Genomic DNA, 12745 nt, shown 5'->3' with positions numbered 1-12745 from the left:
GTAATTAACCACGAGCAGGGCATTTCCAGGGTTTTGCATTATAAACTCACACATCCACCGTAAATGTATCTCCATTCGAACATTTGAGTTTTATTGCGGAGGAGGCATGAGAAACAATTACCGTCCAAATAGTGACTGTAACCTAAGCTCTACAAAATGCTGGGTTATTTTTAACCAAAAAACAGACAAACCCAACGCACTGGATTGTAATTTAATCTATACCATTATGTTGAGTCAAAATATAAACATTTTCTGGGTTTATTTAACTTAATGTTTGGGTATGGCAACAAATAAAATTTGTAAATAAATAAATGTTACCATAAAATTTCTTTCAAATGATATCACAGCTGTCAGATGACTGGGTTTAAGTCATTACAGATACAGAGATTTTGAAAAAAGATCATCAATACAGACAATTTAAAAACCAATTAATTTTCAACACTAGTAAACGGAATTTCTCTTAAAAAAGCTTACAGTGTAGTGCCAATTTTAACTGCAGGTTGACATATAAAAGTAATGTCTTCTTACCGTGGTAAGCTGCCCAGTGAGCAGGTGTGTATCCACTGTAGTCTAGCAGAGAGTCAAGAGGGTCTGAGACAGCCACTGCCTCCATTAGGATGCGCAGTATACCTGCATGACCACAAGAGGCCGCCATGTGCACGGGGCTCCTGCCACGAAAGTCCCTGCACAGAATGAAAGCTCCATGCAGCAGAAGAGCTGAGACGCACTCTTCACTACCAACTACTGCCTGAAGTTCAAGAGACAGAAAAAAAAACATTCATTCACATTATGTACTTTAAAGAGTTTACTTTATAGCTCTATAAGCAGTTTAACTGTAGAATAAGTGTACTTTTTTGACCCACCACTGAGATCAGAATAATCAAGTGTATTATTTGTTCTATTCACTGATACTTTGTGTTGACCTCTGATAAGACATGAATTAATTATATCTATAGAGGTATACCTGGAGGTACTGAGCTAACACATTAAGGATTGATTTAAACTGAAGCACAATCCACATCAAAAACTGATGTGCTAACAATGACAAAGACACATTTCTACAATATTGCATCTAAACAACAATGCATCAAATTATCCTATTAATATATGTTTATAAATAATTATTATAATTAGTCATTTGGTGATCATTTGATTTTTGGTAAAAAGATCATTCAGGTAAATCGTCACCCAGTATGTTCAGTACAGAAAGAGTCCAGAAGTACATAAACAAATGCTGTCAATACTAACTATATTACAGGGGAACCAGGTCTTACTTTTCTAAAAAGGATTTGTTTGTGAATGTTTGTAGTCGAGTTGTTTAGAAAAAAAACTTCCTCATGATGTTGTGATAATCTAGAATAAAACATAGAGTACAAATACAGACACATACATGTACTTACTGCACAGTGTAGTGCGGTGTGCTGTCTTCTATCCACAGTGTCTGGTTTAGTTCCTCTCTCAAGAAGCATGTGGACGCAGTCAATGTGACTGCCAAGTGTAGCCAGCATCAGTGGAGTCCTAAAGATACAATAATGTTGACGTAAGACTGATCAAGTCTGTAAGCATTTCAAGCATGTAAGTTCACCTCGATCTTATGATCACTTAACATCAGAAATGTGCTTAGCAAGACATACCTTTTTTTTGTAATTAATACACAAAAGTTTTGCCAGAGGCCTCATATTTATTTTGGCCAGAGGTGTATAATACTTAAGTATTTTTGTTAGTGTTTGTCTTGGGAAAAAATTTACTTTTCTTTACTAAAAAATGTTCACTACATTCTAAAGCATAGAATCATACTGTGTATTCCTTTTTTATTGCATATTAAAATTAATTTAATGCCTAATTACATAAAAATTGTAACCAGAGCACAAAAAAACCTACAAAATTCGACTGCTTTACGGCATACGTCACTTCCTCCACACAATGTTTTTTTAACATGAATTGTGCTGGAGGTTACTTAAGGAGTGTAGAGAGCAACTTCTATTATGTGATTTTGTGGCACCGTGTTAGTGTCACAGACCTATGACACGGGCGACATGGGTTCGAATCACCTTTAAGGCATTTTTTATATAAACTCATGATCTTGATTCATACATAAATGCGATCTTCTTGATAAATTACGGCGATTATCTTGCATATAGTTCCCTGTATTCAGATGCTGCATTCACGTATTTACCTTTCTTTTACTGTCTGTGGTATTTACATTACAATCCAGGATGCTATAGCAGCCAGTCAAACTTGCTCACAGTGTAAAACCAAACCCTATTCATTCACCAATCAGATCCGAGCGTTTCTCTCTTCTCTCTTCCTCATTTGCTGCGTTCTGCTGTCACTCACGTGACATATTACAAAGCGGCAGACCTAAACACATCGGTTTACTTGGATTTGGAGCGACAATTTTCACATAAAAGAGAGGAAATACGAGCGCCATTGCGGAAAATCCTGGTGGCGAGGGAGAGAGAGACGATGCAACAATATTTGTTTGGAAAAAGGCCTGGTTTATTAAGCATTACATCCGCAAGTCATAAGCATACTGCAACAATTTACAATTAACTAAGTATAATAGTCAACTTTATAATTGTTAATATTCTGAAATGAAATGATTCTGGAACTCTTGATGACGTATGCAGCTTAGAAATATGACATACGAAGGCTGCATACGTCATCAAGCCTCGTTTATTAAGGTAAACTGAGCAAGGTTTAGTTTTTAGTTTAGTTTTAAGGTTGGCCAGTTCTTTTTTCTTTGCGACAGTGCTGCGGCGCTTGTGGCCTCTAGGGGCGCTAGGCGTGAAAAATACATGTCTAGCCCCCTAGTGGCCAAAAAGTTCAGCGGTGTGCCTTTAAGTAAAAGTACAAAAATTACTAGATGTTTAATGTACTTAAATATTAAATATAAACCAAAAACTTGAAATTATGAAATGTAGTGAAGTAAAAATTATGGTAATATGTTTTGGAATGTATGTTTTCCAAAGAAAAACACTAATAAAATAATAATTGAAAATGTACTTTTATGTAGAAAGTAAAAATACTTAAGTACTATACAACTCTGATTTTGGCATGCTTGCTGTCACATTAGTTCACGGTATAGACGGTTTCTTCAGAAGCATGCACGGCATGCTGCCACGGTTAAGCGCCTGGCCTGAAGTTAACTTTTGGTGTGGCTAGCGGCTAAACTGATCTCCGGAACGAATGCCTTGTTGAAAAAATGTTCTGGTTTCCAAAAAACGAGGGGAGATAGTCAGCATGGATCAAAACTGTGTGAAGAGAGGTTTGGCAGCCAGGCAAAAAAATCAAGGATCTGTAGTTAACATTGTATACCGTATTTTCCAGACTATAAACCGCACTGGAGTATAAGTCACATCAATAAAAAATGCGTCATGAGACGAAGTCACAAATGGACTACACATCGCATTTATTTAGAAAATTATTTCACAAAATCCAAGACGAAGAACAGACATTTAATCTGGAAAGGCATGATATTCAACTAAACAATAGCAGACAGAACAGCAGGCTGAATAGATGTCCATACGTTAACGTATTATTAGTTATTTGAACGATAAACCATAGCATAGAACAAACCTGAGAGGCTGAATATGCTCAAAAGAACAAAACAGGCCAACGAGCATCAACTTCGCAGGCTCGTCATTCCACATCACTGAATCCATTGAATTACATAAATACAGGAGCAGCATATAGCAGCTCTCGCGGATGTAGACGGTAACACTTTACAATCAAATCTGTTAGTATGCACGCCACGCTTTATAAATGAGGCCTCAGGTGTTTTTGTATTATGGAGACATCTAAAATGTTCTGGGAGAGGGGCAAAGAGGACTGGAATTGAGAACCACTCAAATGTATGATTCTTAATTAAAATTTCAAAACACATGGTTGGTTACATCACCTCAACATGGAAGGAAGCTCCAATTGCAGCAAATGACCTCATGTAGACCAAATCCAATATCAGTCTTCATTTAATGAAGTGTATGTGTTGTACCATTTACATGTAAAACTTTAAGACTAACCTGTTGCTATGAAGTGTTTTTATTGAGGTTATATAGAGACATTTATTGATTTGTGAAATTCTTAACAAACAGCCAAATCAAAGAAAGTATAAGAATGTAAACACATTGTATTGGATGGCAACAATAAAATATTACTTATATTCGACTTACTGCCCCTGTATGTCCTTGAGGTTAATGACGTCCGTGTTTTCAGCTTTTTTCAACAGCATCAGCAGGCAGTCAGCTTGACCTTTTGCAGCTGGTAGGACAGATGTAAAAAAACAACAGTAAACAATCTCTTCTACAGACACATGTATTCATGTATTCCTCTATATTTCAGAATGTTTGTGAAATCATTAGGGGTGCACAGCATCCTCAGCATCATCCAGCACTTGGTAAGCAAGCAGCACACAAATGTCATGTACATTTCCTTGTGTTGTGTTTTACCCCACTGCTCTGAGTGGATGAATCTGACGTCTGTTATCACAGCATAGATGAGAAATAACAAAAAAATGATAAAAAATGTGTATTGATTAAAATTTATTGTTTTAAAACAATCGCTCTGCATTTAAGGAGAGTTTAGGGCTTTTCACACTTATTTATTTTAAACCCCGTGTTAATGAATCCTAGATTATCCGTTTCACTTTTCACATGGTTCATATATCTAGGGATTAAAGGCGTTCTAAGCGAATCGGTGTGTTGATTTTTGAAATGTGTTTTCAAACAAACTGAGCGTAGTTAACTCCTCCCCCTCCCCCTCCCTTCCGTGCTTTCATGAACGCGCCCAAACCCAACCCCCAAAACCATCTTGGCGTTTATTGGCTGGAACACTGTGTTTTGTTTTGTGGTGCAGGTTTGACCACTGTGTTTATATTGAAGTTGGTAGAGGCTGGGCTGTCTACAGAGATCGCGTTTTTTTACAGTTTGATCAGCGGACAGGCAGCAAGCAGATAGTGAGGAGATGTAACAAAAAATGTTTTATGGTCTAAAATGCGTGAATTCGCTTAGAGAGCCTTTAAGATATAACCCTGGGTATTCATAATCTTATGTATTCATAAGATGTTTTACACTGTCCATTCCTAAACCCTGGGTTAAAGGAATAGTCTACTCATTTTCAATATTAAAATATGTTATTACCTTAACTAAGAATTGTTGATACATCCCTCTATCATCTGTGTGCGTGCACGTAAGCGCTGGAGCGGATTTAAAAGAGGAACTATATTTTATGGCGTAATAGCACTTTTGGGAGTACTTCGACTCGCCTGAAAAATCCGCTCCCCTTTTCACTCTCATAATGGGAGAGGGAGGGTGTTACCGCGCCGAGTCGAAGTACTCCCATAAGTGCTATTACGCCATAAAATATAGTTCCTCTTTTAAATCCGCTTAGAAAAGCGCTACGTTTTATTTTGTACCACCAAACTTGCTCGTATAACTACTCGTCTTAAATAGGAAAAACGTTGATGTGTTTGGTCACTTCTAACTTTATCTCTAAATGGTACCATTGAATGAATGGGGCTAAGCTAAATGCTATCGAAGCATCGCAGCGCGCTCCAGCGCTTACGTGCACGCACACAGATGATAGAGAGATGTATCAACTATTCTTAGTTAAGGTAATAACATATTTTAATATTGAAAATGAGTAGACTATTCCTTTAACATACTTATTTGCGGTGTTAGCAGTTATTTTGGATAAATACAGCTGTGTCAGACTAACTGAACTGAAATAGTGGTAATTTACATAGAATTATTTTATAACTGTTTGTCTAGCACTTCTGTTACAAAACAGGTCACCACACAAATTTTGAATTCTAAAAGGATTTTTACTACAATTCAGTAGTTTTTCATCACCTTTTACTGTATTTTTATGTTTCCCTTAAATGGTGAAACAACTGCTTACAGAGTATGCAAAGTTTGGACACCCCTTCACTACATATGTGAAATGCTGCCCTCCAATCATCTTTATCTGATTTAAAATCAGCTTGGTTACTTTTACCTTTCCACTGTACATGAAAAATTTATATATTAGGGCTGTCAATATATTAAAATATTTAATGTAGATTAATCGCCTGATTTCATGAGAATAGGCAGGAATTATCTAAAAAACTTTTTTACAAATTAGTTTAAACTGTCTTAATATACCAATACATAAGTAAAATATAAGTACTCTGAAAAAGAGGTGACAAAACCTGAGTGTCCGTAGACCCCCCACGACTGTTTTAAACACAGCTATTTATTTCCACTCGGGACGAAACAAATGATTGGCTTGCGCGACTATAACTCTCTCTCGCGACCATGGCACCACCCCTGTTGCTATGGGATCTGTCCACACATGCGCACACTTGATTGATTTGAACGTGCACGAGGCACGAAATCTAGGAAGAGCAAAAGTACGGCAGAGAAAGTGCATTCAGAACTCACAGTACCTGCATATGCAGTCAGTAAAGGCAAACAAGGCAAACAAAGGAATAAACGAAGAAATCAAACGAGGGTAAATATCGCGTGGCTTTTCCTCGAGTCGTCGACGAAGCGGTAGCGGTATTGTCTCCGGAGTGTAGTCCTCATCAGAGTCAACAATGCTTTCATCACGGAAACTCTTACATGCAAAACACCGTATATGTTATTAATCTTCCACAAAATTCACCTTCATCACAGTGTAACTGATGGTAATGAAAAAACTTGTATCAATGAATCTGTTTTTAGTAGGGCTGTCAAAAGATTAATCGCGATTAATCGCATCCAAAATAAAAGTTTGTGTTAACTTAACATATGTGTGTGTGCGGTGTATAATTATTATTTATATATAAAAACACACCCAATTATGTATATATTTAAGAAAAATTGGTTATATTTATATATAAAATATTTATATTCATATATAATATAAATTATATAAATGTATATACAGTATTTAAATGCAAATATTTCTTAAATATATACCTGAATGTGTGTGTATTTATATATACATAATATTTACACACAGTACACACACATATGTTAGGTAAACACAAACTTTTATTTTGGATGCGATTAATCGTGATTAATCTTTTGACAGTCCTAGTTTTTAGCTTTGTCTTATAAATATAACTAGCTCGTTTGTTACAGAATCAAACTAAATATATTTTATACTTTACCAGTATCGATATGTTAGCTTAATAGTGTGTACTAAAAGCCATTCTATCTGTTTATATTCATAGTGATAAAGTTAGGTGTATTATTACATGTGATTGTGACATGATGTTACTATATGCTCCGCGCTCCTTCCTCTCCGCTCGTCTGAGGCGAATGCTTGTGTTTTGGGGGCGTGGCTTTAGAAGAAACCCTGAAGGGAGGGGGTGGAGTGAATGGGAAAATGAGCTGTGTTTAAAACAGTCGTGAGAGGTCTACAGACACTCGATATTCTCTCTTCTTCAGAGTACTTACATTTTACTTATGTATTGGTATATAAAGACAGTTTAAACAAATTTGGAAAAAAGTGTTTTAGACTTTTTTTAGACTGAAACCTGCCTACTCTGCCTTTAACTCGCAATTAATCGCAAATTAATCTCACAATTTTGTCTGTTCTAAATTTACCTAAATTTAACACTTTTCAAGTTTTTAATGCTCTAATCAGCATGAATTTGGATAATATATATGCTATATGCAAATGTATGTTTACAACAGCCTGTTTACATTTTCAACAGAACCATCAGCCATAGTTTTATATATGATTTTCCCTTTCGAAGACCTTGTTCTTTCTCCATTTCTATTTGCTGCTGCATCATTTGTGACCTGTGCTGGCAAATTGAGTTGGGATGAGCAAATTAGTTATTTATACTTTTACATTCTCTATTAAAAAACCTTAAAAACAATGCATGATTTGTTGGAATCTGACAAAACATGACAGACCTACAGCTGTTTACGCAAAGCAAAAACAATATCAATATATGTTAAATATATGTTTTTCTTTTATTGATTAATTTTGAGATTGAGACAGACTGCTTTAAGATCCTGTAGGCTAATGCAAGGGTTTAATATAATGTTACACAACACATACTTTTCCTTAACAATTAACCAAACATTCACTTCAGATATAACAGATTATAGGTCATACCTGGGTGAATTCTTGTCAAAACAGATATTTTAAAAAATAAAATATCTATATATAATATATATGTAAGCAATAAGGTACGAGAGGCCGTTACTTATTCACGATACAGCACTTGCCTCGAGTACCTTATTGCTTTTATAAAACGGTTACCACACAATATTAAAGTAAAAAAAATATTAGTGCAACTTTTATGAAGTTAAATAAATAAAAGCATTCCTTCTGCTAGAAAAAATAGTCCCTGACTGCGAACAATAACATGAAAACTCAAATAAAAACAACAAACTGTTCTCAAACTTTGTCTCATTATATGTTTATGTGTTGCTAAGGGTGTTGCTAAGGGCGCAATGATATTAAATAGAACTGTTGGGTGAAGCGGTCATAGCAGTGTTTTATCGTGAATAAAGCACACCTATTGACCAATCAGAATCGAGGATTGGAACTAACCGTTTTATAAAAAACTGTAATTTAGTGTAGATGTCTATATCGGGGTCGAGCCCTCGCGCGTTTGTGTGCATGCGCTTTAGACGTCAGCGTCAGGAAGATCGCTTTTAAGTCTTGTTACTCTTAATAACTCTTTTAACATCAATCAGGTCCCGAATACGCATCTTTGCTTTAGATTATGGATTTGGGACGGTACACTTCTCAGGAAACGTACAGATAAAGATAATTTTAGATGTTTAATGACCATTTAGAGCATTGGATTCGCTAGACGAGAGCTTAATGTTCTTATTTTTACGAATGTGACTTCCTTCAACAACACAAGCTCGTTCTTTGCATCATACTTCATTACACCAATTCTACGTCATTGCACATGCACAGAGTGTCCCAATTTCCGTTATAAATCCGATCAAGTGTTTACATGTCCTTTTGAGTGGATTACAAAAGGTTTAAACCACCCCTCTCAAACTGATTAGATTTTTTATCGGTTTGGCTCTTTTCATTATGATTGAGGTGTTTGCATAAAGCATTTTCAGTCGGATTGAACATTTAAACCGATTACAATTGTCCATGTAAAAGCAGCTAAAATAGGTTGTAAAAAAGTGGGGGCTCATCCGGGACAATTGGACAGTAGCTACGTTTACATGGACACCTTTTGCCTCCATCGGAATTAATTCATTGTAAATACAATAAAAAAATTTACAAGTTACCTAAATAACCCTCATCTTCTTCTGGGCAGTCTAGTGTAATCTCAATGTAAAAAATACAGATCCCACCTGTTACCAATCATCTGTTTAGCCCTGATGCACATTCAAGATGACAACAGAAACATTTTACCCCAATGTAGATGTGGACAAATGGAAATAAACAGCCTGTCACAGATTCAACCAGGGATGTGCATCATCTTCCACAATCCACTAATCAGACAGACCAACATCTTATACTGAAAGTGAATATATTGATGGAGACAGTGTGATAGATGACACTTTGTGATAAACCACAATGTCAAACACAATCTGCTAATGCTCTGTTGAGCACAGAACAAAACCAAAAAGTCTTTGTGCACCCCTGATGATGTTGTAATAATATCCTTGTCAAGATTTAAAAAAATGTTATTGTTTAATTTTGCTGCGGTTTCACCTATTTCATTTATCTGTCAGTTATTTGGCAATATCTATACATTGTCTATTATAATACAAATAAAGACACACCAGCAACATGTAGAGGTGTCCACCTGTAGTTGTGCTCCCTGATGCTGCATGAGGCTCCATGGATCAGCAGTACCTCCACACACTGACATTGACCTTTCAGAGCAGCCACATACAGTGCTGTACGACCCACAGAATCCTGGACATCTACATGAACCATCGTCTCTAACAGCACTCGCAGAGATTCACTGTCACCATTATAAGCCTGACAGACACAATTAACATAGAATTATTCATTTCATTACTGAGAGAGAGAGAGAGAGAGAGAGACATATAGGTAATAATAATAATTTTAGTAATTACTCTGCACTTAGTATTTCAATGCAAAAAGCTTATTCACTAACTTTTAATTCACAATATAAGCACTTTAGCATGCTAAGTATTTTTTTTAAATTACTATCATCCTTTAACATGCAAACATGGCTTTGTATTATTCAAATTAGGTGAATTAAAGATTAAAGTTGTTTATTCATAAAACTCTATATTATTGCTGTAGATTCAGCAATAGTATAGAAAAAAGCATTCACATAACTCATCTGGGTAATATACTTATGCCGCAATAGGTAGCCTGTCTGGAACTGAGCGGATTTTAAACCACAATACTATATGACACTTGCATTACATGCGAATGGCCCCTACGCTAATAATTCTGTTTTTCTCTCCCTGTCTTGTCCTCGACCCCGAGGACATTGAGACAAACAGACCCAGTTCTTGCTGCTGTGAAGGTCATCACACCACTGATCTACCAGCTGTCCTTCAACGTGATGCCCAGCCGATACGCGACCACCAGCTGAACCAGTTTAATCCGCTTACCCGTTTCCTATCCCTATCGTGTTTATGTATATAAATATATATTAATCTCTCCCAAGGGTTTTTGTCCTTCTAGGAGTTTTCCCACAGGGTTTTCTCCTAGGGGTTTTTTCGTCCCCGGGAGACTCAGCCAACTTTGGCTTAACTTAGCACTTTACTGTATACGCTACATTATTACTACGCTCGCATGTACGGTTTATTCTTAGCCACTGTATTCTACTTCTTATATTATCTATTGATTATTCTGTGTTCTCTTTACATCTACTCATGTAAAGCTGCTTTGAAACGATTAACAATTGTGAAAAGCGCTATATAAATAAAATTAAATTGAATAGATTGACACAATGTACTATTATCACTGAAAGACAAAAAAGATTTATATAAAAAACAATGTTTGCATGCAATTAAACATTGATTTCATTGCAATAAAATTTGCTAGCAAAATTCAATTTCTGTGCATTTTAGTTTGCTTTTTAATCAAACAATTTTAAGGTTATTGCCTGATGCAAACTGCAATCTGTGCTAATTTTAATTAATTTGATTTAGTGAATCCAGATAACATAATAAATTGAAATTTGTGTGTGCAAATATTCTTTGTTTTAACCATGCATTTCCCAGAATACTTACAGCTAAGTGTAAAGGGCTTATGGGAACCGAACTCTTCACATATTCCACACACTTGAAAGACATTTCTAAGAGCTGTAAGAAGACAAATACACATCCAAATCACTGGAAATATATGACATTGAGGATAGTGGTAATGAGTAACACTGTTTTGAAATGGACTTGGATTAATCTCAATATTATTCATTCATATGACTTAATATAAGAACATGTATCCCAGAGAATAATACACATTATATTTGGTGTGACTTTTGCATAAATTACCAATTTTAGATTGTGTTTGTTGCCATGGGCAGCTGCATAGTGAACTGGACTGAATCCTTTAGTGTCCAGCACTGCTGGATCAGCACCATAATCCAATAGAAACTTTAAACACCTGCACGATCACACGAACAATCAGATTCATTTCAAGTAAATACTTTATATTTTAGTTTCAAATATAGACAAAATCTTTACCATATAGTCTCCTCATCAGTATCACAGCTGGAGTGTTTGTCAGGACAGATCTGCTCAGCTCTACGGGAAAAGTGCACAGTACATAAACTTGGAGTGTACATGAAACTCTAAAACATGTCATTTGAGATGTTGAAAGTTATGTACACTATACTGAGACCATTCTGGCTTCATGCGGAGAAGTCCTGCTGTGTGATCGACCGTACTGAACAACTAGTTGTCTGTGACATCCCTATTGAAAAGACCAGCTAAAACCAGCCATCCAGCTTAGGCTGGTGTTTCCCAGCCTGGTTTTTACTACTTTTTTACAATAAAAGTCTTGAAGGCTAGGTTTTGTCTAGGACTCAACCTTAACCTCCACACAAAATTGTCCCTTTGGCTACAGAATTATTGTGGGCTGCTATGTTGGCAGCCAAAGCAATAGAAATGAGATGTCCTTACCAGAGGTGTCACCGCTCTGCTCCTCTCACAAACCAAATATTAATATTGCATCTCATTTCTTGTAGTGTTTTAACTTGTGACATAGGTAAGTGTACTGTAAGTATAATACCCATGTGAGGTTTTGCCGGCAGCTACGTAATGCAGTGAACTGCATCCATTTATATCGCGTTCATTAACATCTGCTCCAGCCTTCACCAGAGCCACTGTACACAGATACAGACCATTCACTGATGTATAGTGCAAAGGAGACCTGTAAAGAAATAAAGAAAATGTGAAGTATTAAAATAAAATAGACGACTGCTTAATGCATGAGTTTTATGACAAGGAACAATTTTCCAAGTTAACTATTGAGATTAGAGATGCGCGGTTGGCGGTTACAGCCGCGGACTCCGCGGATAAACCGCGGATCGGGCGGATGACGTGACGAAAAATAATATTTTAATTAAATTCGGGCGGGTGGCGGATCGACTGCTTGTTATTAGCTTTGTCCTTCAAAGCATGCGACCTTAAAGGTGAGCACTATTTCTATCAAGGTGGCAGGCTCAGAAGTTCGCGAAGAGAACTGAAATGAGACGGTCTAGCCTTCTGAGGACCCATAATTTGGGTCACCTGTTGCACGCGCCCCCAGTAGCGCCCATCGCGCCTGTCAGCAATAAACAGCGGAGACATTTCTGACTTATTAA

At 36.4% G+C, this 12745-nt stretch overlaps 1 protein-coding gene across 4 annotated transcripts in view; it reads right to left on the bottom strand.

Moving 5' to 3' along the window:
• The window catches only part of ankrd52b (ankyrin repeat domain 52b), a 41361-nt gene that overhangs the window by 13256 nt on the left and 15360 nt on the right, over positions 1 to 12745 (bottom strand). For 2 of the 4 annotated variants that reach the window (XM_073875778.1, XM_055184005.2), the window contains exons 14-21: positions 12172 to 12312; positions 11625 to 11684; positions 11433 to 11544; positions 11172 to 11243; positions 9738 to 9939; positions 4173 to 4260; positions 1401 to 1518; positions 529 to 748 (exon numbers count right to left, since the gene is read on the bottom strand). In XM_073875778.1, coding sequence (XP_073731879.1) covers positions 529 to 748; positions 1401 to 1518; positions 4173 to 4260; positions 9738 to 9939; positions 11172 to 11243; positions 11433 to 11544; positions 11625 to 11684; positions 12172 to 12312 — 1013 coding nt within the window. Of the gene's footprint in view, positions 1 to 528; positions 749 to 1390; positions 1519 to 4172; positions 4261 to 9737; positions 9940 to 11171; positions 11244 to 11432; positions 11545 to 11624; positions 11685 to 12171; positions 12313 to 12745 lie in introns of those variants that run through there. The other 2 variants (XM_055184006.2, XR_008638650.2) reach the window with 2 other exon arrangements.

This window comes from Misgurnus anguillicaudatus, chromosome 14 (genome assembly GCF_027580225.2).
Source record: "Misgurnus anguillicaudatus chromosome 14, ASM2758022v2, whole genome shotgun sequence".
NCBI classification, from domain to species: domain Eukaryota; kingdom Metazoa; phylum Chordata; class Actinopteri; order Cypriniformes; family Cobitidae; genus Misgurnus; species Misgurnus anguillicaudatus.
The sequence above is the reverse complement of the archived record's forward strand: the minus strand, read 5'-3'. Positions and strand labels throughout refer to the sequence as shown.